The 24285-nt window shown below is 37.0% G+C and overlaps 2 protein-coding genes across 2 annotated transcripts; one reads left to right on the top strand and one right to left on the bottom strand.

Annotated features, from left to right (window-relative positions):
* The first annotated feature begins 1919 nt into the window (after positions 1–1919).
* Positions 1920–4110, top strand: LOC107862150 (transcription factor MYBS1). The gene is made up of 2 exons (XM_016707620.2): positions 1920–3162; positions 3307–4110. Exons 1-2 carry the CDS (start codon positions 2753–2755, stop codon positions 3767–3769), a joined length of 873 nt encoding a protein of 290 aa, XP_016563106.1. The 5' UTR covers positions 1920–2752; the 3' UTR covers positions 3770–4110.
* A 1370-nt stretch (positions 4111–5480) lies between these two features.
* On the bottom strand, positions 5481–23158 carry LOC107862149 (histone deacetylase 15). Its single transcript, XM_016707619.2, has 18 exons — positions 22961–23158; positions 14123–14426; positions 13863–14027; positions 13601–13715; positions 11972–12045; positions 11697–11772; positions 11450–11514; positions 10946–11001; positions 10613–10736; positions 10406–10531; positions 10221–10271; positions 9420–9488; positions 9141–9249; positions 8120–8199; positions 7935–8017; positions 7794–7839; positions 6710–6881; positions 5481–5794 (listed from the first exon to the last, which is right to left on the bottom strand). The coding sequence occupies exons 2-18, from the start codon at positions 14402–14404 to the stop codon at positions 5661–5663; spliced, it is 1827 nt and encodes a 608-aa protein (XP_016563105.2). The 5' UTR covers positions 14405–14426; positions 22961–23158; the 3' UTR covers positions 5481–5660.
* Between the last annotated feature and the right edge of the window lie 1127 nt (positions 23159–24285).

The raw sequence follows: 24285 nt of genomic DNA, 5'->3' as shown, positions 1-24285 counted from the left end.
ACTAATTCTGAAATTAATTATTTTGAAATAACTCTTTAACAATTAAACGACACCTAAGTTAATTTAGGAGAATCTTTTTCGACACAGTCACCGGTGACTCATTTTTGTATATGTCTAAGGGAAAAAATTGCTTATAGATAAAATTAATTAATTAAACATGTGGTATTGTGGACAAAATTTTATGATTACTTCAAAATAAAAGTCAATATAATTCGAATGCTAAACCAGTTTCAACTAGGACATAATTAAAGTACATTGTGTTAGATTTTTTGGCGTCACACGAGTTTAGACTTTGTTGCTGAGTGAAGCCTTATATTTAAATGAAGAAAAATAAAAAAAAAATTAGCTTATTACCCATTGAATTTTGAATTGTTAATCAACTAACCTCGAAGATCAATTATAAAAAAAATACTCTATTTTAGTGTCAAGATAATGAGAGTGTATAAACAATTGATTTCTTCATGGTCATCAATTTCTGAGAAATAATAAAAGAATTAAACTATTTAACCAAATTAAAGCCACTTAAGCATGTGATTATCGTTTTATCATACATTCACGCTTGGTACAAAATTCGGAGATCCTGATTACTTGCAAAGTTGCAATTAATGTTTTTAACATTGTGACTCTAATCCTACTTCTTACTCCCTATGTTTTGAGTAACGTTACATATTTTTTTTAGTCCGTCTCAACAAAAATATTAAATTTTTTATGATTAAAAACTAACTTAGTTTTAAAATATCTCCTCTTACTTTAAATGAAATAATTTATGCTAAACACATTTAAAATTTACTTTACAAATTTTTAAAATCTTTATTTCTTATTAACTTAATGTCAAATAAAATGGCGTCGTGTGAATTGTGACGAAAGGAATACGACGTTTTACTCCTAAAATACTAGATTAGCTAGCTAGGGAGAAGTACTTGTAATAGTCCTAGAATCACGAGGGCCAATGGTGCGTGGCACAAAATTGTTATTTTATCCGTTTTAATTTGTTTGTCATATTTTAATTTATGATAGGAGTTTGAAAAAGTATAAAAAAAAATTAAATATTTTAATTTTTAATTAAATATATCAAATTGTTCTCTGATCTTGTGATTTAAATATGTTATGTTGGCAAATTCAAATTAAAAAAATACTAAATTTTAAACAATTTAAAAAAATATAACAACAAATTGAAATCTACGAAATACAAAGATTTTTTAGGAGTCTTTTATTGCTATTCACCCATTCAATCATTGCAACTGTACCACTACTAGTAAGATGCCACTTTTTCATTTGATGATGAAATAGATACCCATTTTTTTTACTTTCACGTTTCTTCTTTTATTTATTCCACTCTGTTAATCATTGTTCCTTTGAAGAAAAATGAGTCCATAAATTCTTCCAAGTCTGTAATTAAAAAAAAAAAGAAGAGATAAAGTGAATTTTATAATATCTTCAAGTTAAAAAAATAAAGTCGCTTGAATAACTGAGAGAGTTGTTCGATAATTGCATTAGTTGTCTCAATAACTTCACACAGTTGTCGAACAACTTTGATAGTTGTTGAACAATTTTATAAAGTTGTCGAACAACTATCAAAGTTGTTCTACAATTGTGCGAAGTTGTTGAAACGAAAATATTAAAAAAAACACTGAATTTTTCTTTTTTGTTCCTTTCAGCTAATTTTTAAAATTTGAAGACCCTCCCTTTCAATCCAAAGTCCCGTTCTTTTGATAGTTTCCATTTACTACCTAGGAAAGATTTTACTGCTTGGCAAAAAATGGTAACTTTCTACGCCACCTTTCCTTATTTTCCTTTCTTTTCCCATTTCTTGTTTGTCTTTTTATCGAGGTGGGGTAATAATAGAAACTTTCCTTTAATTTTTCACCTACCCATTTGTCTACACCAGCTATATATTGGTGGAAATCAATTTCATGTATAAACATCTTGATTGATTTCCTTGTACATATAGAATGTACAATGAATTTTAATTCATTTTCTTTAGATTTTTATATCAAACCTTCAAAGTAATTCTTGTTACATTTATTGTGGAAATGAAGTAGTATATTCTTGTATAAGATATTTTACTTTGTTTCCTTTGTTTTTCCTAGTTTCCTTGTATAAAAGATTTTGACTAATTCCCTTGTATGTAAAATTTTACTTATATTTTCCTTTCTTATATACACAATATTTATGCAACCAAGAGTGTGACCTAGTAGGTTAGTGAAGTTGGGTTGAGCAACCTGATTATCTGAGCTCTCAGGTTCAATTTCCAACAGAGACAAGCATCAAGTGATTTCTTCTATAAATTAATCGACGTGCATGCAAACTGTCCCGAACACCACAATAATATGTAAAATATTTACGTTTATTTTTAACCTTAATTGTTACCTATAAAACTTTACTTTATAATTCCTTTTTAATTTTTCTTTTGATAACTTTAAGCAAAGTCCTATATTTCGACTCTTAACTAAAGTGAAAAATTAGAGGGATAATATCATTGAATTTGAGCTTTCACTTTTTGTAATTTTGTTATTGCATGACTTTGTATGAATGTGACAAATCAACCCATCCCTTCAACCTCACAAGTGGTCCTTCTTCTCCATTAATACATTTGATACCCCTTTTTCTTATCCTTCACTCTCTTTTCTTCTCTATACTATTAACGATATACATTTTCATTCAAATTGAAAAAAAAAAAAAAAAGTGAAATAGGCAAATTTCCCAAATTGAACTAAATTAGTATATTATAACAAAGAAAGAACATATAGATATGTCACCTTCAGATTGGAGCAGAGAAGAAGAAAAGGCTTTTGAAAATGCCATTGCTATGCACTGGGTTGAAAATTGTGAACAACAATGGGAGAAATTTGGTTTAATGGTCCCTACAAAAACCATTGATGAGCTGAAGCAACATTACCAGTTACTTGTTGATGATGTTACAGCAATTGAAGCAGGGCAAGTTCCAATACCGAATTACAAAGGAGAAGAAGCTTCTTCTTCTTCGACCAAAGAGGGAAATCTAGGGTATTCTGCAGGTTCAGTAGACCGCCGGTCTAATTGTGGTTATTCAAATGGATTTTCCGGGACGAATCATGACCCGATTGGCCATGGCGGAAAAGGGAATTCTAGGTCTGAACAAGAGAGACGAAAGGGGATTCCATGGACTGAAGAAGAACATAGGTAAATTAAATTAAAATAGTACTCACTCCATATAAAAAATTTTCATGTTTAAATTCACACTCAAACTTAAAACTGTTTGATTCTCGAGAAACTGCCATATAAATTGGTAGACTAATTTTTTTGTTTTCCAATTTGGTTCAACAGGTTATTCTTGCTAGGTTTAGAGAAATTTGGGAAAGGAGATTGGAGAAGTATATCGAGGAATTTTGTGATATCGAGAACACCAACACAAGTAGCTAGTCATGCTCAGAAGTATTTTATACGTTTGAATTCCATGAATAGAGATAGACGAAGGTCGAGTATACATGACATTACAAGTATTAACAATGGAGACGTATCTACTCACCAAGCGCCAATTACAGGCCAACAAGTGAATACAAATCCATCAAATGCAGCAGCACTTGGACCATCTGTTAAGCACAGAACTCAGCCAAATATGCATGGTATGGGTATGTACGGTGCTCCCATGGGTCATCCCGTCGCAGCACCGTCGAGCCACATGGCGTCAGCTGTTGGAACTCCGGTTATGATGCCTCATGGACATCCTCCTTATGTACTTCCAGTTGCATATCCCATACCACCGCCACCACCACCCATGCACCAGTGAATGTAAAGGGCAAGTCCGGTGCACTGAAGCGTACGTAACCTTACTTTACATTTGTGCATGAAGCCGTTTCTACGACTTAAACCCATGACCTCCTTGTCACATGGCGGCAACTCCATGCACCAGTGAATTGAGTGAATAACGGGAATTTCGTTTTCTAATTTCTATAGAGTTATTAGTAGTACTATATCATAAATGCTTTTCATGAGCTTCTAAGTGAAAAACTGAATTTTGAAAGGCTCATGGTTGGCTAGTATCACATTCTCCCAATTGTTATTTTTATTTGTATGACCGATTGAGAAATTTGTAAATATTAGAGTTTAGTCTGTGGATGTTTCATGGGATGCTTAATTGCTCATCAATTCTTTTACACAAAGTATATTAGCTCATTCAATATAGTCGATAAATATAAGTAGTTATGCAGTTTGTAGAAAGTGATGATCTTTTTTAGTTAAAAAGTATAAAGTTAAAACTTTTTTCCCATTAAAACAGTTGAATGACGAAGATAGCATAGAGAGACTTGTTCGCCTCAATTTATGTAACATTTTTTTTCTTCTTTTAGTCATTTAAGAAAAGAAAACCTTTTATATTTAGTGTAATTATTTAACTTTGAATTTCGTATTTTATACTAAATAACATATAGTCACACAAATACCTATTGCTTATTGAAAAGTTTCATAACCTCTAGCGAGTCAAATATCATCACATAAATTGAAACGAAGAAGAAGATGAAACTTACATAACAACTTTTAGAAAGAGTTTCTAAAATTATAAAAGACCTTAAAAATAAAATGTAGGAGTTCGATCAAATCAAAAATGTTATAAGCCTTCAAAATTATGAATTTGGATAACTAACTTATGTCTTTTTTTATAAGCATGTAAATTATTTTAATATTTATCAAACACACAAATAAATGAAACACTTGTAAATTAATTTGACCCACTTATAAATTTAGCCAAAAGTATAGCGATTTTGTTGTTTCTTCTTTCTGGTTACAAGGACTTTAGCAGAGAAGAATAGCGTTAGTGTCCTGAACCAAAAATCCACCAATAGGGAACAGTAGCACATGATTGTGGGGAAAAGAACAAAAGGAGGTTATGTGGAGAAAAAGAAGAGAGAGGAACCTTCTCTTGAAAATCTAGAATACTTTTTTTTCTGGACTCTTAATAAAATAATTTTATGCAAAATATAATACTGTAACTTAAATTTGAAATGCCACCTTCCCATCATCTCAAATATTTTTTAAAATTTAGAATGTATTTCATTAAAAATACAAAATTAGTACTATTCAAATCCCAATAGTTGAGATATTAACACTAGTTTTATAACCTATGGGACAACGACGTTTAACATGCGAGCGTTCCTTTTTGGGGTGGGTAGGAAAGAATGGGACCGTTACTACAGATATTTGTCACCACTAGCTCTGTTACACCATATAATTGAACATTCTATAGGGACGGACACAGGACATCCAACAAGGCAAAAACCTTCAACATGTTAGTATATGTTGCATCAGTAATTTTACATCTATGCTACTGTCTTATTTTCTTAGAATACGGAGTCAACTACTTTTTTTTTTTGAACCGAGGATAAGGTCCGTGTACACCCTATAGGCCCTCCCAAATCCCACTTGTGGATTACTAAAGGAATGACATCAGTTGTTATTAAATAGCGGCAGTTCTGCTAAACTAATCATCAATCACACGCATGTCGGACTGGGAACTAGGCAGTATTAAAATTAGAACACTGCATAAGGCAACTACTATCCGACTACGTCCAGGAAGCTATTTTTAGGTATTGGTACACAATTCAAAACAAGAAAAAGAAATGGTAAACCTGGGTTACAAAACAGCAGCACTGTCTACACCTAATGCCTGTAGTTTACAAGGAGAATCAACATCCAAAAGAATAATCACAAAAGGATTTTGCACGCAGCTGCTTGGCCCATATGTGATATAACAACCGCTTTCGTCCCATTCTCCACCATACTGGTAAACCAGTCCTGCGTCTCTTTTTACTCTGTTTTTCTGCATTCAGTATCAGCAAGGATATATAGTTCAATACACCAGAAGTTGAATATTCAACACCACCATTGCAGAAATTTGCGTCTAAAGGATTCTTAATGAAAAGCTAACTGTCCTCAAATTCATCATTAATTCCACACCCCTAGACGGATGTACCCACTCCCTAGACGAGAGCACAAATTTTCTACAGATATATTGTCCAAGCAACAAAAAATTATCAGCCAACATGCAAAATGTAAGAGAGCTGAAGCTGAGCCTACTGGATCATCTTTTTACTGCCCAAGTGAAGAGGAACTCAAGTTGGGGTTCGATTTGATATTATAACATCCTTAAAGTTCAAAAGTTTTTGATATTAGATGGTCAGTCAGCTTCACAGTTCGATGAATATTTAACTCAATTTAGTGAAGCTGAAGCTGCACTGCTGCCGGGTGACACCAGCGTACAAGACACCAGCTTCATTTCAGCTATAGAATATCGCTTTTTATGTTATGGCTGCAGTATCTATGTTATGTCATCTGCTTCTGTGTTGTACTATGTGTTTGTTTGATATCTCGTAACTTGAGCTGGGGGTCTTTCGGAAACAGCCTTTCTATTTCATCAGAGGTAGAGGTATGGACTGCGTACATCTTACCCCCCCCAGACCCCACTAAGTGGGAATACACTGGGTTTGTTGTTGTTGTTGTTGTTGTAATATCGCTTTTTATGTGAGGCCTAGAATCAAAGCATATTTCTCAGAGGTAAGCTGAAACTTCTGACTAGTTGCAGATTTACATAGAAAAATAGTTAACACAAATTGACAGGACCAATTTGAGAAACTCCACAAGGTTAAAAGAGAGAACAGAAGTTATCATCCAAACTAGAGGCAAATGATGAAAACTGAACCTCGGATATAAGCCCAAGAAAATTCTAGAAACTCACTTGTATCCTGAAAAACATAGGATCCCCACTTCGAATGCAATTCACTGAAGTTTGTCTCCAGTGTAGGCCAGAATTTCATCTGAATCTGTAGAACCTCCAAAACACTTCGTAATCCAGCTTTGGAAGGTACAGTATCGTCTGTGTCAATCACAGGACTTTCACCAACCAAAACCTAGAAAAGAAAGGATAACATCACACAACATGAGAAGAAAACAATCAAACTTCTGCACACCCCAGCAGCAGTTTGAAGGATAAAACTATGGAATAAATGTTCTACAGTTTCCACATCACCATTGATACTAAATTGCAGCACCATCCATGTTTAGGATCTTGATAACTCCAGTTAGAAGCAACATTACGAAAAATAGATTATATTTAAATTCCGTGAAAGAGATACCGGAAAAGCTTACTTCATGAAGGGACGTAAATCCTAGTTACGAAACATTAACATTATCCAAAGAACTGATTGTTATTGTCATATTAATAACTTAACAGGTTATCTGCTACTGAAACAAACTGAAAAAGATACTGGGTGGATAATCCCCCTGGTAGAAAAACAAGTACACCTCTCTTTTTGACAAGTAAATTTCGTCGTTTGCACCAAGAAAATTCATCCTACATTAATAAGCCAGGATTTCAAAAAATATACTTGATGCAGAGAGCAATTTGTTGGAAAAAATGAAGCAAGTAATAGGTAAAAGTAACTCAAAAAGATGACCAACAATATCAGACACCTGGTTCTGACCAAGAGCCTATACCCATTGCAATATGCATGCATAAGTGGCAGCAGTTAAAAGTTTCATCAAGCTGGACTTAGTAGTGATGGTCATGATAAAAGTGAGGTTGGACTAGAGGGGAAAGACTCTGCCTTGGCGTTTTCACTTGAATCTGAAATCTCCTATCCAATGCATTTGCTCATACTGATAAAAACACACTGTCCTGACACAGAAAGTTCCTTTTTCATTTTTTTTATTTGATGAAGTTGAAAGTTATTTTTTTCTTCCAACAGTAAGTTCTTTTACATGCCCGTTTCATCAGTTCTTACTATCCCACCATCCATTTCCTCTGCATAAATTGGAGTTACCTTAATCACTGCAGTAGCTGATGATGAAATTGAGCGAAGATTGTAGCTGCAAAACATAGCCATCCAAACACAAGCAAACATATAAACCTCCGGTTCTCTTTAATGTAAGAGCCAAGACAAAGGAGCAAAAAGAAGACAGACCCGCCTTCAAGAATAACAAGCAATTTTCCACTTGACAATGCACTCAACATTTGGGTCATTGATGCATAACCAGCAGGAGTTACCTGCAAAGATGATCCCAAAGGTAACCAAAAGTAGCACAGGCAGCATATAAGAGGAAGCACTCAATACATTATTAAACTAGCTGATACTAGAAAAATCCTTACGTCACAGCAGCCAAGGGGATCACCTCTAGCAGCATCAAATCCTGCTGAAATGATAGTAAAGTCTGGATTAAAGTCCAAAGCTGCAACAAAGTGGAAACAGAGAAATTGATGACGTCACTCTCTTTCTAATTTTTTTCCTTCTTTCTAAAGAGAACTAAATAAGTTCATAAGAACAAAAAATAAAGGTGAGCAGAGAATAATCAACCACTAAAAAACAAGCTTTAAATGCATAATGCAGATAGCGCTGTTGAACAATACAAGAAAAGAATTTGACGAACAAACAGAAGGTCAATAATTTGATATAATTTTACTAATATACACCAAGATGATGCACAAAATAGAAAGGTGCAATACAACACGTATATTGCTAAGCCACCAAAAATCTAACCACGAATGCCGCATGGCATTTCCTCTCTACACTAGGGAGTATCATAATAAAAGTGTGTTTTGCATCACATGATTTGGTCCTTCCACACCTTCAAAGTTCTTATGTTAGCCGAATAAATGCACAGTGGATGTAACTTCTCACAAATCTAGTTTATTCATCCGCGTGTGCTTGCTCACATTTCCTCTCCCAAACTCAAGAAAGGAGGAGGATTGAAGTACATTGACAACCAATATAAACCTAGTAAATCCTCGATGATCCTCACACCATAAATACATTGGCACAAGCTTACCACAAGTACCAATTTTTCATTTTGAACTAAAGGTAAGCAAAAGGCATCCTGCACAAGTTCATTGGTCTTTCGTGGAGTCCTTTTTCTACAAATAAGGACTTAGCTTTTGGCATCCCAGTCATTAACTATTGAAGAGGGAGCATAACATGCACACAATCATCTGCAATCAAGGAGACTTGAATTTGGCTTATATGAAAGAGATATATCAATCAACAGCTAAGCCCTTCACTTAATCACTGCTTCCAAGTATCCTCACTTACTTTTTCTACTAGTTTACTTCATAGTTTCGTTTTAGTAAAGCTTTGTTTCTTCATAATTTCTTCTCAGAGAAATAAAATACCTACCTATGGGAAGCACGACTTGCTCAAATGCAAAAATGTAATCATTGTCACTCACTCCCTCGCGGCTCCAAGGAATATTCACACAGTATCCTTCTGCACCCATAGAACCAACCTGTGAAAAGGAATATAAACTATGACATCCAAATACATCTCTAATGAATGTGCTTTCAAAACAAAACAAATCGTGACTTATGGACGCCCTTTACAGAAAGAACCAAAAATGAATTTAACCTCAGCCTAACCAAACCACCAGTAAGGGTTAGTCTAATGATAAATGAGTACCTCATTTGCAGCTCCTGTACCAGGATAGAACCTTCCACCCTCATGTCTGTGCAATGATATATACAAAACCTGCTCAATAATAGAACCATAACATTCAGCTGTAAAGAATGTCTCCCAATCAAACAGCATATGTGCAATGTTCAGGAAATTATTTATAATGCACTCCATGTCCCAAGTAATGTGATAAACAAACTCATTTAAGGATGTCTCAAAATGTTTGGAGATACAATTATCCAAAGTAAATACATATTAATTTTTATAATTCAATATAAACCATGATAGATATGTTTTACTTGTCACTTAACATTGCAGAATTTTCAATACTTCAATAACCTCTTTCCTTAAAAACTATAGATATAAAATACTTAACCTATTTTTCTAATCAAAATATGTACATAAACAGGGACAAAAAGGGTATCAAGGGAAAGAAAGAGGATCTCCAGTAGAGTTTGTTTAACTCTACAACTATATACTGCAACATAAAGGATAGCCCTGGGGCACAAAGCATCCCGATAAGGACCGCACCTCAAGGGATGTTATGCAGACAGCCTACCCTAATGCAAACTTTAGTGGTTGCTTCCACAGCTCAAACTGCACACAGACAACTCTATCGTTGCTCAAAGGCTCCCCTTCAACATAAACATAAAGGGCAAGACCAGGAGTTCCCTAAATCGGAAATTAAACATGACACTGGCCAAAAGGCAAGACTAGGATTTCCCTTTAAATATGAAGATCCATTTCAGTGTTCTGCAAAAAGATTGATTATATAACGCAGCACTCAGTTTAGCATTCATTACTTACCGATTTGCTTCTCTCAAATATTTCTTGTGTGCCATTCCCATGATGAACATCCTGCAATGAATGAAAACAGAAATCACTGATTAGGTCTCGACTTTTGCATTTTTCGTGTACTACATGTGTTTAACTATCCCATGATAACAGAAAGGTCAACCAATCAAGGATAAACATATAGTGCCGGTAATTACCCAATCAACTATTAACACCTTCTTTGCACCAGCGGCTTCAGCAGCTGATGCAGCAATTGCTGCATTGTTGTGGAGACAGAAACCCATGGCCTGTTTCACACCAGCATGGTGGCCAGGAGGGCGAACCTGACTCGTATTTTACAAAGAAAATATCAGGGTGGCTTTTCCTTCTTATATGGAGAATGCTCACCAAATACAAATTATTACCATAGCAAAACCATTTTTGACGCGTCCAGAGTAAATTGCTGAAGCAAGGTCAGCACATAAACCTGCTGCAAGTCTGGCAGCGCATGCTGAATGTTCATTTGCATATGTATCAGGTGTAAAATAACTGCCATTTAATAAGCTCTTGATCAAGATAATTTTGAACTTAAAAGTTCATTTTTTTTTATAATCGAACTAAAGTTTTTCTTCTATTACACGGGTAGTCCCAGTACAATAATAACCTTAATTCAAAAACTAAAACCGATAAGAATGTAAAGCAAATGATACCCGATCCCCAAAAATAAAATGAAAAGTAAATAATCAATATTCTCAAACCTGGCAAGCATACGCCTGGTGATATCAACGGCTTCAATATTCTCCTCGGAGTGGACCTAAAAGATCCAACATAAAAATTAATACATGAGAAATCTATTCTTTTTCTAGAAGTAAAGGATATCACCTCTAATGTCTTTTCATATATAATAATACCAAAAGTAGATGTGCATCACTGTTGAAGAAACTTGTATTTTAGGAGTCCCTAATGATCAAATAAACCATTATGATGTCATTAGTCATGACTTTCCTTCACTTAAAGGTAGATAAGGCACTTTTTTCCGATCGGTTAAAGGTAGATATGGCACTTGACCAACCTTTAAAATTGAAAAAGGATAATAAGCTAGTCACCTCAAATAGCAGCATCAAGAAAATTTGAGAAAATATGGAAGCAAAAGTCTAGCATTTTCTCTGACTGAAATACCTATGGGTCTCAGAGAGCACACTAGTACAGAATTTCAAGTAATGCTGTATACAGCACATAGCAGACCCAATTAAACAACTCACCATCTGAAGTTCTTCCCTTGTAATTTCTCTTGCAGGAATAGGATAGCACTTCCCCGGGAATATACCTTAAAATGTCAAGAAACACTAGACAATCATTTTCCAACAAACTGATATCATAAATTTTCGACATATGAACCACTTAAATTTCCTACAACTTCACATAAATGTGGTTACTCATATGGCAATACTAGGCTGTGCCACTGTAATGTCCTCTAAGACCTGGAGATAAAGAGAAAATGAAGAAAACCTGCTGTAGCAAAGCTAGCTGCAATGGCTCGAAGGCGGTCTGGTCTCTCAGGGTGTGGATGAGACTTCATTACAACCTTTTTAATCAAAAGAGAACCCATAAAATAATACCTTTATCAATAACAGGAAACTGGTATTCAATATCATATACCCAAAACAAAATGCAAGAATAAAATAATACCTTTACTCATTTGTACGACTAGAAAAAGGGATAAGGACAATAGTCAATAAATAAAAGATTAACCCAGAAGATCATAAATTGAAGAAGTAGCATACTTCTGTGTGAAGCAACATCCTCTCGTCAAACCCTACAGCAGTGGAGGATGATAAACAACTTTGCTTGCATGAATCTACAAAAGAAGGAAAATCAGTTATGCAAAAACAAACAAAATTAGAAGTGGTACGTTTGATCACATTCTTAGGGACTTAAATTTGGGATCCAATTAAATCACCTATTACTGTTCATCCACAAAACATTTGTGAGACCAAAATTATCAAATAACAGTAACAAAATGTCATTTGTTTACCACTGAACATGGAGAGACACAAATCAAGTTTTCAGGTCTCTCAACCATCCGAAACCCAAAGATTTGATTGAGAACTTATATATTCTAATAGAGTTCAAGTTGTGCTAAGATATTTACTCCTTACCTTCACATATTCCTCTCAATTGACTATCAATGAACCAAGGCTTTGGCTTATCTTCTTTGAGTCAACAAGTATACATAGTTTTTGATTGGTAAATCAGAACTTCTCCAAACACTAGATGAATGTGCGCGCACACTAGGAGGGATAGGATTAGGAACGAAGTTATATAAGACAAGGTGGGAGTGGCTTCTGGGGCAAACAAGATGAGGGAAGAGAAGTTGAGATGGTTCGAGCATGTGAAGAGGAGGTGCATGGATGAACCAGTGAGGAGGTGCGAGAGGTTGGCTATGGTAGGTTTTAGGAGAGGTAGAGGTAGGCGGAAATGAAAGAAAACTATGGGGAGACGATCACATCATCATACAAGCATGACCGATTTTCAGGTTAATGAGGACATGACCCTAGATAGGAAGGTATGAAGGTCGAGAATTAGGGTAGAAGGCTTAGTAGGTAGCAGAGTATCGTCCTATTTTATGTGGGAGAGGCAAGGGGCTACCCCCTAGTTTCCTCTACTCCTTTCCTTATGTCATGCTATTTTGTTGACGTTATCTCCTTTAATCTTTGCTTTGATTACTTTCTTTGAGTTAAGGGACTTCCAGAAACAACCTCTCTATTCAAAAGGTAAGGGTAAGTCTGCGTACATTCTACCCTCCCACACTCACTTGTGGAATTACACTGGACATGTTGTAAGCAAGTGCAACAGGAGTTATTAATAGGTTGTCATACGTTGAAAATATCAAACTTAGTTATAATTGGGTGAACCAACTACGGTATCCTGCCCAATATCAATCTTTGCTTCATACAATGACCGCCTATGACGTTATAATATATAATCTCACTCTTTATATTTTGGACTTCCATTCTACATTTCCAGATATCTGACCTTTTCTTGTTGCCATAGGTCTACCTAAAAAAGGGGCAAACTAAATGGAGCCAGGAAATAGGAGTACCACATTGGGCAAAAGATGATACAAAAGGTGATGGTTAACCATAAGATGGCAGATACATAATGAACTTCACTTCCAAAACATTATGCCTTCCACCATTTCACTAATGTCACAGCTAACATGATCAGTTGACGGTCATCCACAGCTAGATTCCGTGCGACTAGCCTAGGGAAGTTGTTCTTTAGCAGGGGCATATTTTGTAAACGGGATAAATCTTGAACTCTATATTATAAAGTTCATTGCACGAGAAAGTCCTTTATTAATCAATCAAAAGCCCAAATGTAATGTCCGGTAATGTAAAATTACTACCAACCTTCACAATTTTCAGTTACAGGCAACTCATCTTGGTTGACATCATCTATAGCCAGATATGGAGATGCGAAAAATCCATGCTTAAGTATCCCAGATTCTCTGTGTTCTCCGCATACCTACATAAGCAAGTATTTTAGTAATAAACCAAGCAATATATAATGTCAACAGTAAGTGAAAACTTCAGAATTGATTTAGCTAAGAAAATAGGAGAATGGGCATGCTGAACAAGCACAAAGAGAATAGCCAAAATGATAACAACTTACTTCACAATTTCCAATACCCTCGACATTGGCCATTGTACAATTGACACAGAACCACTTCAGAACTTCCATTTGCTTTTCTGATGGTTCCCAGTCACTGTCATCCTCCTCCTCATCAAAATTATACTGAAAATTGTACATGTCCTCACCTTCGCAATTAGCATTTTTCTGAAGTTGATAACAAAGTTACAGTGAGAAATCATCAGATGCACACTTTCAAAATCAGTAAAATATACAAAATGAACTAATAGTAGCTCCCTCACAGTTGTAGCAGCTGGACCAGTATTCAAACCGGAGACCCCATCTGCATCTCTTGTACAAAGTTGTGACACCACCTCCGATTGTCCATCACTATGACAAGTATAATCACAATTAACTGTGGAGGCAAGCCCATCCAATCTTCCATTTGAATCTTGACATAGAACAACTTCCAATTGATTTGGAAGATTGGTTCCAGTCTTTGCACCAGTTAAATTGCTCATTTTAGATGCCTCTGAGATCTCATTGCCTTCAGAATTAATAACACATTTTTCCACTAAGATCATTCTCCAGAATGATGACAATTATCTGTAACAATTATCAAATACTAATCAGTTGCCAAGTAGATCAGACAAAAACTTCTAATTTTACAAACTGCAGAGCCAAAGCAGTCCGCTTCCTCTATTGCACTTTACTGTGTAATTCCCTACAACACTAATGTTATACTATAAAGTATTTAAAAAATTTCAGTGTTACCTTTCTCAAGAAAAAAAGGTGTTTAATTCCGACAGCTAGGTCTATGCAGAGATAAGGATTGAAATTGTGGTAGGTTCAAAATCATACAAATATCTAAAGAGAAGAGAACTGAAATATCCAAAGCTACAAACTTTTTCTTTTTTTTCTTGATAAGTGATGCCAAAGCTAAAATGTTGCATATGGATTTAGTTAAATCTGCAGAGATCTCAGATCAGTGTTATCAAAGGCACACTTAAAGCGCGCTTAAGCCCTAAAGCGAGGCTCATTACGTGTTGAGCTCTTCGCCCAGCTTAATGTGTGCTTCAGTGCTGTCATCAGTTTTCTAAGGCATACTTTTCCAGTTTTCCTTGCCGATGAGCCTCTTAACACAAAACAATTGATATTTCACTTTATCGTTATTTTTTCAATTTCTTTGTTCATATATTTGTCATTCATGCTTATAACTATTAATGTTGGACTAGACATATGTATTTGTAGTTTTTCTCCCTTTACGCTTTTCTTTCATTAAAGCCCACACTTTATTCGCGTTTTCCGCTTAAAGCCCCAACGGACCTTAAGAGCTTTTCTGCGCTTTTTGCTTTTGATAACACTGGTAGAGATAGAAGTATTTTTAAAATTTTGGTTCCTTATTGATCATTAAGATTGAGTTGATAGGCACGTGACACTAGATGGGAGTAATAGAGCGCGTAAGGTAAACGAGTAACTAGATTCCAAAGCCAGACAAAAACAAATAAGAATTAATGCACGAATAGAGAGGACAACATGCAGATATATAGGTAAACTGAAGGATGCTAAAATAGAGGTGCATACAAAAGAACCAGCTGGACAAACAATTTTCCTTTTCCAAATAAAACCATAGAAAACAAACATTTTGTCTTTGTAGGTTCCTTAAGCCTGCCAAAACCAAAATTACATCCGATTCTACAAAATCGACAGTTGTGAACTGCCCCACCAGTGGTGGACCTAGGTTTATTGAGTCAGGGATTCTCAAGTGCCTTTGATCTAAAACTTTCTAAGATTGGGTGCTCGATCAATACCTTTGTATATTATTACTACTTTTGAGTATAAACATATAGTATGTGGGTAAAAAAAAAAATGGTTACTCAAGCACCCAGTAATCTTACCATAGTCCATAGCAAAAGACCGAAGAAGCACGGAGATGAAGTGTCAACTCATACTTCTTTTCCTTTTTGAGAAATTAATAATGCGTGCTTCCTTGGACTCAATCGACTTCATTTTAATTTTTTTCCTACCTCTACTCGACCTCCTTTCCAATGCAAAAGCAAATAGGCAAAGAAGAAAAGAAGACGATGTTTGGATGATAAGCCTAAGCAATCCTGAGAACGCATGTTGTATATTATAGTGGTGCGAGTCTATTTGTCACGTGTTTTGTCACATTTATATAATAATTTCATCTTATGTGAATCTATTACGGGATTACTATGAATCCCAACAAAAAATATCTTTCTTATTTATTCCATAGCATTTATCTTTCTTATTTATTCCATTGCAAATGCTAAGTAATAAAGCCAAAATGAATTTAAAGACAAATGAAAAATAACAAGACTTTAAATTTATTTACATATATAATGTTATTACAGTACTATGAATGAAAAGGAAGCATCCAAATAAACTAATATAAATGAAAAGGAAATGCGCCCAAGTACTAAGCTTACTAAGGACATTGACCCGAGGAGGGTGGGATATCAAGTATTACGGTAGAGGGTTAGTAGGACATCACGCGTTGTTCTTTTTCGTACTAGGAGTACGAGTACTAATTTTATTTTATTTTTAATTTTCTTATTCTTAGAACTTGACTTACATCACCGACCCTTTTTCCATAGAAAAATCTCAATTTCACAAAAAATAAGTAAAAAAAAACATTTTTTTCCTTTCTCCGCCGTCTCAATTAGCTTTTGATGCTTTTGTATATTGCCTTGTATCTTGAGCCGGGGGTCTATCGGAAACAGCCCCTCTACCTCTTTAAGGGTAGTGGTATGAACTGCGTACACTCTACCCTCCCCAGACCCCACTTTGTGGGAATATACTGGGTTGTTGTTGTAGTCCGCCGTCTCAATCTCTCGCCACCATTTCACCGTTCACCACCATCTTCTCCGGGGAGATTGATCAACCCATCTTCGAACAATAAGCTTTCGTGGACGCTGGGAACCCATCTCCAGTGAAGACCAAGAACCCATCAGTTTCGGCCAGGGGCACACACAGCCAAGAGGCAATTACTCTTTCCGGCAATTTTCCGACAACCCCACCAGTTTTTCCGACCACCCTATCAGTTTCCGGCGAAGCGGAGTCCGCTTCTGGCGAAACTGATTGTTTCTTTCTCTCATCACCTAACACAACTCTTTTCTCCTTTCTTCCCAACCCTTTGCAGGTACTACTAGTCCATATCAAACACCTCTCCCCAGGCGGCGACATCAAGATTCCGGCGATCAGTACACTCTCCGGCGATAGTGCATTTTCCGACGAAAAATAATAGGGGAGCGGTACCAACAGTAGGGTAAAGGCGGTGACAGCAGATTCCGACGACCAATTTTTGCACCAATTTGCCGAAATCCAACGAAACGATCAAGAAAACATCCCACTCCATCTTCTTCAAGTACCAGGTGCACTCGTTTCACTCCTCTATAGTACATTTTTCGCTAGTTTATTTGGCCTGGGTTTTCAGTTTCTTTTTCTATCTTGATTTCTTGATTGGTTTTCTTGATTGTTATTGTAGGTAGTGTAGTGCTTGTTGTGGTTTGTGAGTATCAACTCTGCTTGTTGGTTTTGCTTGCATACTTATCTGTTTTTAGCTGTTGCTCGTCGTGTTCTTTATCTCTGTTGCTTCTTTTCTTCTGTCGTATCCTTTTGAGTAGTGGTTGGGGCGATAAATGGTGAACTAGGGTCATGTCATAGGGTGGAGTCGGGGTTGGGGTTTGGGGCAGGGTTAGGGTCGGGTCTAGGTTCGAGTTGAGGGTCGAGAGCAAGGGGTAGTAGGGCTAGATGGGATAAGGGTGCTTCTAGGTTGAGAGTTGGGTCATGGAACATAAGAACGCTTCAAGGTAAGTCGATAGAGCTTGTGAAAATTCTTAGAAAGAGGAGGGTTAGTATAACTTGTGTCCAAGAAACTAAATGGGTAGGCACTAAGGCGAGGGATGTTTATAGATATAAGTTGTGGTACTCGGGTAGCGTGAGACATAGAAATGGGGTACGTATCTTAGTAGATGATGAACTTAAGGAGCAGGTGGTGGAGGTTAAGAGAGTCAGTGATAGGTTGATGTCTATTAAGTTGGTCATTGGAGGGTCTACGATGAACGTCATTAGTGCCTATGCTCCGCAAGTAGGTTTGGACGAGGAGGAGAAGAATGGCTTTTGGGAGGTTTTGGATGAGGTGATGAGGGGCGTCCCGAGCACTGAGAAGCTTCGTGGGAGGGGATTTCAATAGGCATATTGGGTTTTTGTCGAGAGGTTATAATGATGTGCATGGCGGTTTCGATTTTGGGAAGAGAAATGAAGGTGGAGCTTTTCTTTTGGATTTTTCTAGGGCTTTTGGGTTGTGGATAGCGAATGCGAGCTTTCCGAAGAAGGAAGAGCACCTTATTACTTTTTGTAGTTCAGTGGCCAAGACTCAGATTGACTTTTTGCTCCATAGGAAGGGTGATAGAGCGCTATGTAAAGACTGTAAAGTCATACCTAGCGAGAATCTTTCGACTCAACATAGGTTGTTGGTGATGGACTTGGTAATCAATAAGGGCAAAAAGAAGAGGAGTGCGAAGGCTCGCTCCAGGATTAAGTGAGGTAGCTTGACTTTGGCTAGTTCTTTGAAGATGGGGGAGAAGTTGAAGAGTATAGGGGGCTTGGGAGAGCAGAGGGGATGTGGATAGTATGTGGGAGACGACTGCCAGTTGCATTAGGGAGACCATCAGAGAGATCGGGTAAGCATCGAGGGACTGGTGGTGGAACGAAGAACTTAAGAGGAAAGTGGAGTCTAAGAAGGTGGCTTATGCTAAGTTGGTTGAGAGCAGGGATGATGAGGAGAGGCAAATGAATAAGGAGAAGTATAAAGTAGCTAGAAGAGAGGCTAAGTTAGCGGTTACCGCGGCTAAGACAGCAGCTTTTGAGAGCTTGTATGCAGCTTTAGAGGAGAAAGGCAGGGATAAGAAGTTGTATAGGCTTGCCAAGGCCATGGAGCGGAGGGCTCGTGACCTTGACCAAGTGAAGTGCATCAAGGGAGAGGATGGTGCAGTGTTGGTTGAGGATGCCCTCATTAGGAAAAGGTGGCAGTCCTATTTTCATAAACTCTTGAACGACGAGAGGACAAAGGTTTCGTGTTGAGGGAGTTGGAGAAGTCTAAGGAGTGTCGCGATTATGGTTATTGTAGGCGTATTGAGGTTGAGGAGGTCAAGGGGGCTATTCGCAGGATGCGTCGGGGTAGGGCAACGGGGCCAAATGAGATCCCAGTGAATTTTTGGAAGAACACTGGCGAGGCACATTTGGACTGGTTAACAAGGTTGTTTAACATCATTTTTAGGGCGGCGAAGATACCTGAAGCATGGAGGTGGAGTACGATGATTCCATTATATAAGAACAAGGAAGACATCAAGAGTTGCAACAATTATAAAGGGATTAAGTTGTTAAGTCATACTATGAAGGTTTGGGAAAGGGCGGCAGAGTTGAGACTGAGAAGGATCGTGACTATCTCTGAGAATCAATTCGGTTTCATGTCAAGTCGCTCGACTACTAAGGCCATTCACCTTGTGAGGAGATTAGTGGAGCAGTTTCGGGAGAGGAAGAAGGACTTGGTGTTTATTGATCTTGAGAAGGCATATGACAGAATTCCCAGGGAGATTCTGTAGAGGTGCTTGGAGGCTAGAGGGGTGCTCGTGGCGTACATAGGTCGATTCATGACATGTATGATGGGTGCGAAGACTCGTGTGAGGACGGTAGGTGGAGATACGGAGCACATTCCGATTTTGATTGGGTTGCGTCAGGGATCGACTCTTAGCCTTTTTTTATTTGCCTTAATCATGTTTTGACGCGACATATTTGGGGGGTGCCTTGGTGTATGTTATTTGCTGATGATGTGGTATTGATTGATAAGACTCGAGGAAAAGTTATTGATAAGTTGGAGATTTGGAGACAAACCCTTGAGCCTAAAGAATTTCGTTTGAGCAAAACCAAGACGGAGTACTTGGAGTGTAAGTTTAGCGATGTGTCGCAGGAGGCTGGCGTGGCTGTGAAGCTGGACTCTCAGAACATTCAAAAGAGGGAGAGTTTCAAGTATCTGGGGTCTATGATTCAGAGCAATGGGGAGATTGACGAGGATGTCACGCATCGTATTGGGGCAGAGTGATTGAAATGGAGGCTCGCTTCGGGAGTTTTATGTGATAAGAAGGTGCCCTCGGAGCTTAAAGGTAAGTTCTACAGAGAGGCAGTCCGATCGACTATGTTGTATGGAGCGAAGTGTTGGCTAGTTAAGAACTCCCACATCCAAAAGTTAAAGGTAGCAGAGATGAGGATGTTGCGATGGATGTGTGGTCATACCTAGAAAGATAGAGTGAGGAATGAGATTATTCGAAAGAAGGTGGGAGTGGATTCGGTGGAGGACAAGATGCGAGAAGTGAGGTTACGTTGGTTCGGGTACATGATGAGGAAGGGTTCTGATGCTCCAGTGTGAAGGTGTGAGACACTAAATATGAATGATTTTAGGCGGGGTAGAGGTATGCTGAAAAAATATTGGAGGAAGGTGATTAGGCATGATATGGAGCAGTTATAGCTTAAGAAAGTTATGATCCTTTATAGAAAGATGTGGAGGATGCGGATTAGGGTAGAGGGTTAAGGGTGGGAGTGCGTTGATAACAGTAGGGTCGTTCTTTATTTGTGTCTGAAGTTTGTTGCTCATGGGTTGAGTGTTGTCTATGGTTTAGGATATATAGTTTTTAGTAGTATCTTGTGGCTAGTTGTTAGTTTATTTTGCCTGTACAAGTTTATATGCATTTATGTTTTGTGCTTGCTATACTATTATTGGTTCTAAGCCGGGGGTCTATCAGAAACAGCCTTCCTCTCTACTTCACCTGAGATAGTGGTACGGTCCGCGTACACTCTATCCTCCCCAGACCCCACTAGGTGGGAATACACTGGATATGTTGTTCTTGTTGTTATTCTTAGATCTTTAGTACTATCAGCATGTTTCTTTCGCTTCATTTATCTTGCTATCATGTTGTTACTGTTTGTTATTATTGTTTATTTTTTATCTCACCTTGAGTCGAGGTTCTATCGGAAAAAACCTCCCTAACATCATCACAAAGTAGGAAGGTAAGATTTGCGTACAAACTACCCTCCCCACCTTCCCCAGATACCACGTGTGGGATTATACTGGGTGTGTTGTTGTTGCCAAATAACTTGTTTTATCTTTCAGTTATGTGTATTTTTCCTCTTAATGTTATTGAAGTAAAAAAAAAATCTCTATAACTCTAGCCAATTAAAACCTTATAACTAAGGTGGACCCACGTAGTGGATTGGAGGTGCACATGCACCCATTAACTTCGAAAAGAAACTGGTATATATTTGTATATACCATGAAGCATGAAGAACTATCATATATTTTAATGGACCCCTCAAAACATATCTGTTGGATTAGCTAATTTGGTCAAGGTGCAATTTAGGCCCATGAGTGTTGTTGCGCAATCCAAGTTCAAATATTAGCTGCTACATCATTTTCATTTTTAGCTGACAATTTAAAAAAGTGTAGGTGGCAAGTTTCGAACACGCACTCAAACGTATGCAAGGTAGTGGCTAAACCACCAATCCGCAGGAAGAGCTTCATTCAATTATGCCACTTAATACATATTTATACGTTAGAACATCATTTCTATAGGTGTTCAATAAAATTTTCAGACGAGACGGTGGTGCATGACGTTGCTACAACTAACGTGCATCCTGGGTTCTCCTATGCTTATAAGATGATTTTTACACCTCTAAACAATTGCATTAAGTGCTACTTTTTAACATTGAATAGCTTTATTGAAGTTGTTGAACTAGTTATTTTCTTTTTTTTGAAATCTTTATCATTTTAGTGTTTTTTAAAAGATTTCCTGCAGGGAATATCGGCAATTGTACGGTAGTAGCACTAAATTCACATAATGCATAAATTACAACTCACATAATATTGTGCTCCCCCAACAACCGAACTATATGATATTCGCTTTAAACCTATAATTAGAAATTCCATAAAGAATAGGGATAACTTCATAGACCTCCCTCCAAGTATTGACTTCATAACACCACCATCCCATGTGGTTCACAACATTCCGCTCACCCCCCTTTTTTAACCTCTTTGTAACCGTTATTTAACTTAATTATTTCCAATGCAAAATAATTAGAAAATGACCAAATTGTCTTTCTCCATATTCTTTTGGTTAACTAAAAAGTGAATTTCGTTAGAACAGAAAAGAACACCAATACGTAGCCCATCATTCTTTTTCCTCTGCATTCTTTTCACCAACTTCAAACAACTCCCATTGAGGAACTGCTCAAATTCTCCCTCCTCAAGACCTCAGCTCCTCTGTATTGCACACAACTCCATGATTTTCCTTTGTGAGTGTTTCCTCCACCTCTGAACCCGTCAAAATAAGTAGTGGAACCAAGAAGCAAAAGAAGACAAACACATAAACAAAATCAACAACATGAAGCAACGGAGAGCGGATAGATTCATGCCCGTAAAAGTTAAAACTAAAGGAAGAGTTTAATGAACAATACCACTTTAGGATTGTAATAGGATTCAATCCGACTGTGGAGTGAGAAATTAAACGCTTGTCATTTATCAATTGAGAATTCTCTAGCCGTTGCAGTTTGCAACGACTGCAACGAACATAAGCCATGACTAATGCTTAAGAGATGAAATGACATCAATGAATTTTCTTTGGTTTCAAACTAGAAAAGACAGAAAGCATACTACACTACTAGTCGCTAATTTTATGTAGTTTAACTTGCCGTTAGAAATTTAAATATATCAGCAAATCTGACAACTTGTTTAAGTTGACAAGCATAAAATTCAGAATTATAGAACTGATTTACCCTCCACTATTAAAAATGAGTCAGTTTCACGCTCCTAACATTTTTGGCTCAAAAATTCCCCTACTGCTATATTTTTCGCTTAGTAAAAAAAGCTCAAAAATACACTTCTTTCTAACGACTGCTTTGCTCCCAAAAAAGGTCCAATTTTGCCCTTGAACTAATCAAGTAGAAGGGGAAAAAGAAGTAAAGTGCAATGTAGTTCAAGTAGGGAAAAAAATACCAACTATCTCTACTAAAAATAGGTCAAAAACACATGCAACCTGTGACGTTAACAGCGACGAAAGAGATAATACCTGTTGTTATCAAACCAAAAGCGTTAACGGAATTTCGAAGATTTTGTGAAACAAAAATCGGAAAAAATTTCTCGAAATTTGTGCCGGCGGAACTTCTACTCTCGGTGGTTTTTATGGACGGAGAAGGAGAGGGTTTGTTCGGTGACCCAAGTAGTGATGAACAGTTGTATAGAACGACGTTTTCCTTTTTTATTATGACGTAATAATAGATGGGAAAGTTATATTTTAGAGTTTTTTTTTATTTTGTTTTCTTTTATTTTATTTCGAGAAAAAGGACATGGATTTGGAATGAAGCCCATTGTTTGTGACAAAAAGAAAAAACGATAGCCCCGTGGATTCTTGTACTTGTGGCTTGTTTGTAAAGTGGACATTTCTACTTATTCCTTTGTCATCTGAATCCTTCAATTCAATAAAACTTAATATTTTAAATATGTTTTTAGTGAGTATAACACCCTCACCCCACGTCAACTATCACGTCAGCCTCCACATCTGTCACATCAGCTTCCACGTCATTTTCAAATATTACATTAAATTTTAAGTCATTTTTAAAATGCTACATAAGAAATTAAATATTAAAATAAATTTAATTAAATAAAAAAAATTGTAGAAAAATTTAAATAATCATATTTTTGCTCACAAATTAAAAATCAAATTCATTCCAAATAATTAAAATTCTTCTCCAACTAATTTAAATTTTTAACTATAAATTCATATATACAAACATAATGAATTTTTTATTTTTAAATTTGAATATCTTTAACAGATTCACAAAAACTTTAAGTTTTTTCAAACTTATTCATGAAATTCGCTAATTTTTCAATATCCACTATCACTCACTTTCAATTCAAATTTAAATTTTAATTCCAAAAAAGTATGAAAAGATTTTAAATTTAAATTTTAATCTAAAAGAATATAAAAAGATTTGAATTGAGAGGAAATTTTTTTAAAATAAAATAAAAAGTGAATTCAAAGATTTTTTGGTTTGGGATTGGGGGGAGGGGGAGGGGGGCTGGTGTTGAGGAATGAAGAAGGGGCTGGGCTGGTGCGTTGGGGGATGAGGGTTGGCGATGTAGGGGAATGAGGGTTGGGGTGAGGGCTGGTGCGTTGGGGTGGGGAGGTTGGTGCAAAAGAATGTGGTACTGGGGAGGGTCTTAGGGTGGGGGACTGGGTGGAGTGCTAGACTGGGCTGGGGGTAGGGTGGACGGGGCTGGGGTGGGGGGTGCTGGACGAGACTGGGGGTAGGGTGGGGGTACTGGACGAGGTTGGTGTGGGGTTGAGGGTGTTGGACGGGGTGAGGGGTGGGGTGGCCTTTTAAATAAAAAAAT

This window comes from Capsicum annuum, chromosome 3, assembly GCF_002878395.1.
Source record: "Capsicum annuum cultivar UCD-10X-F1 chromosome 3, UCD10Xv1.1, whole genome shotgun sequence".
Taxonomy (NCBI): Eukaryota; Viridiplantae; Streptophyta; class Magnoliopsida; order Solanales; family Solanaceae; genus Capsicum; species Capsicum annuum.
This window is presented reverse-complemented; position numbering and strand designations above follow the sequence as displayed.

Excerpts from the sequence above, each read along its gene's own strand:
- LOC107862150 (XM_016707620.2), top strand. The coding sequence starts at position 2,753 with ATGTCACCTTCAGATTGGAGCAGAGAAGAAGAAAAGGCTTTTGAAAAT. Across the intron at positions 3,163-3,306 it reads TGGACTGAAGAAGAACATAG|GTTATTCTTGCTAGGTTTAG; the intron begins GTAAATTAAATT and ends TTGGTTCAACAG.
- LOC107862149 (XM_016707619.2), bottom strand. The coding sequence starts at position 14,404 with ATGATCTTAGTGGAAAAATGTGTTATTAATTCTGAAGGCAATGAGATC. Across the intron at positions 13,716-13,862 it reads AGGGTATTGGAAATTGTGAA|GTATGCGGAGAACACAGAGA; the intron begins GTAAGTTGTTAT and ends TTGCTTATGTAG. Across the intron at positions 10,532-10,612 it reads TCAAAAATGGTTTTGCTATG|GTTCGCCCTCCTGGCCACCA; the intron begins GTAATAATTTGT and ends AATACGAGTCAG.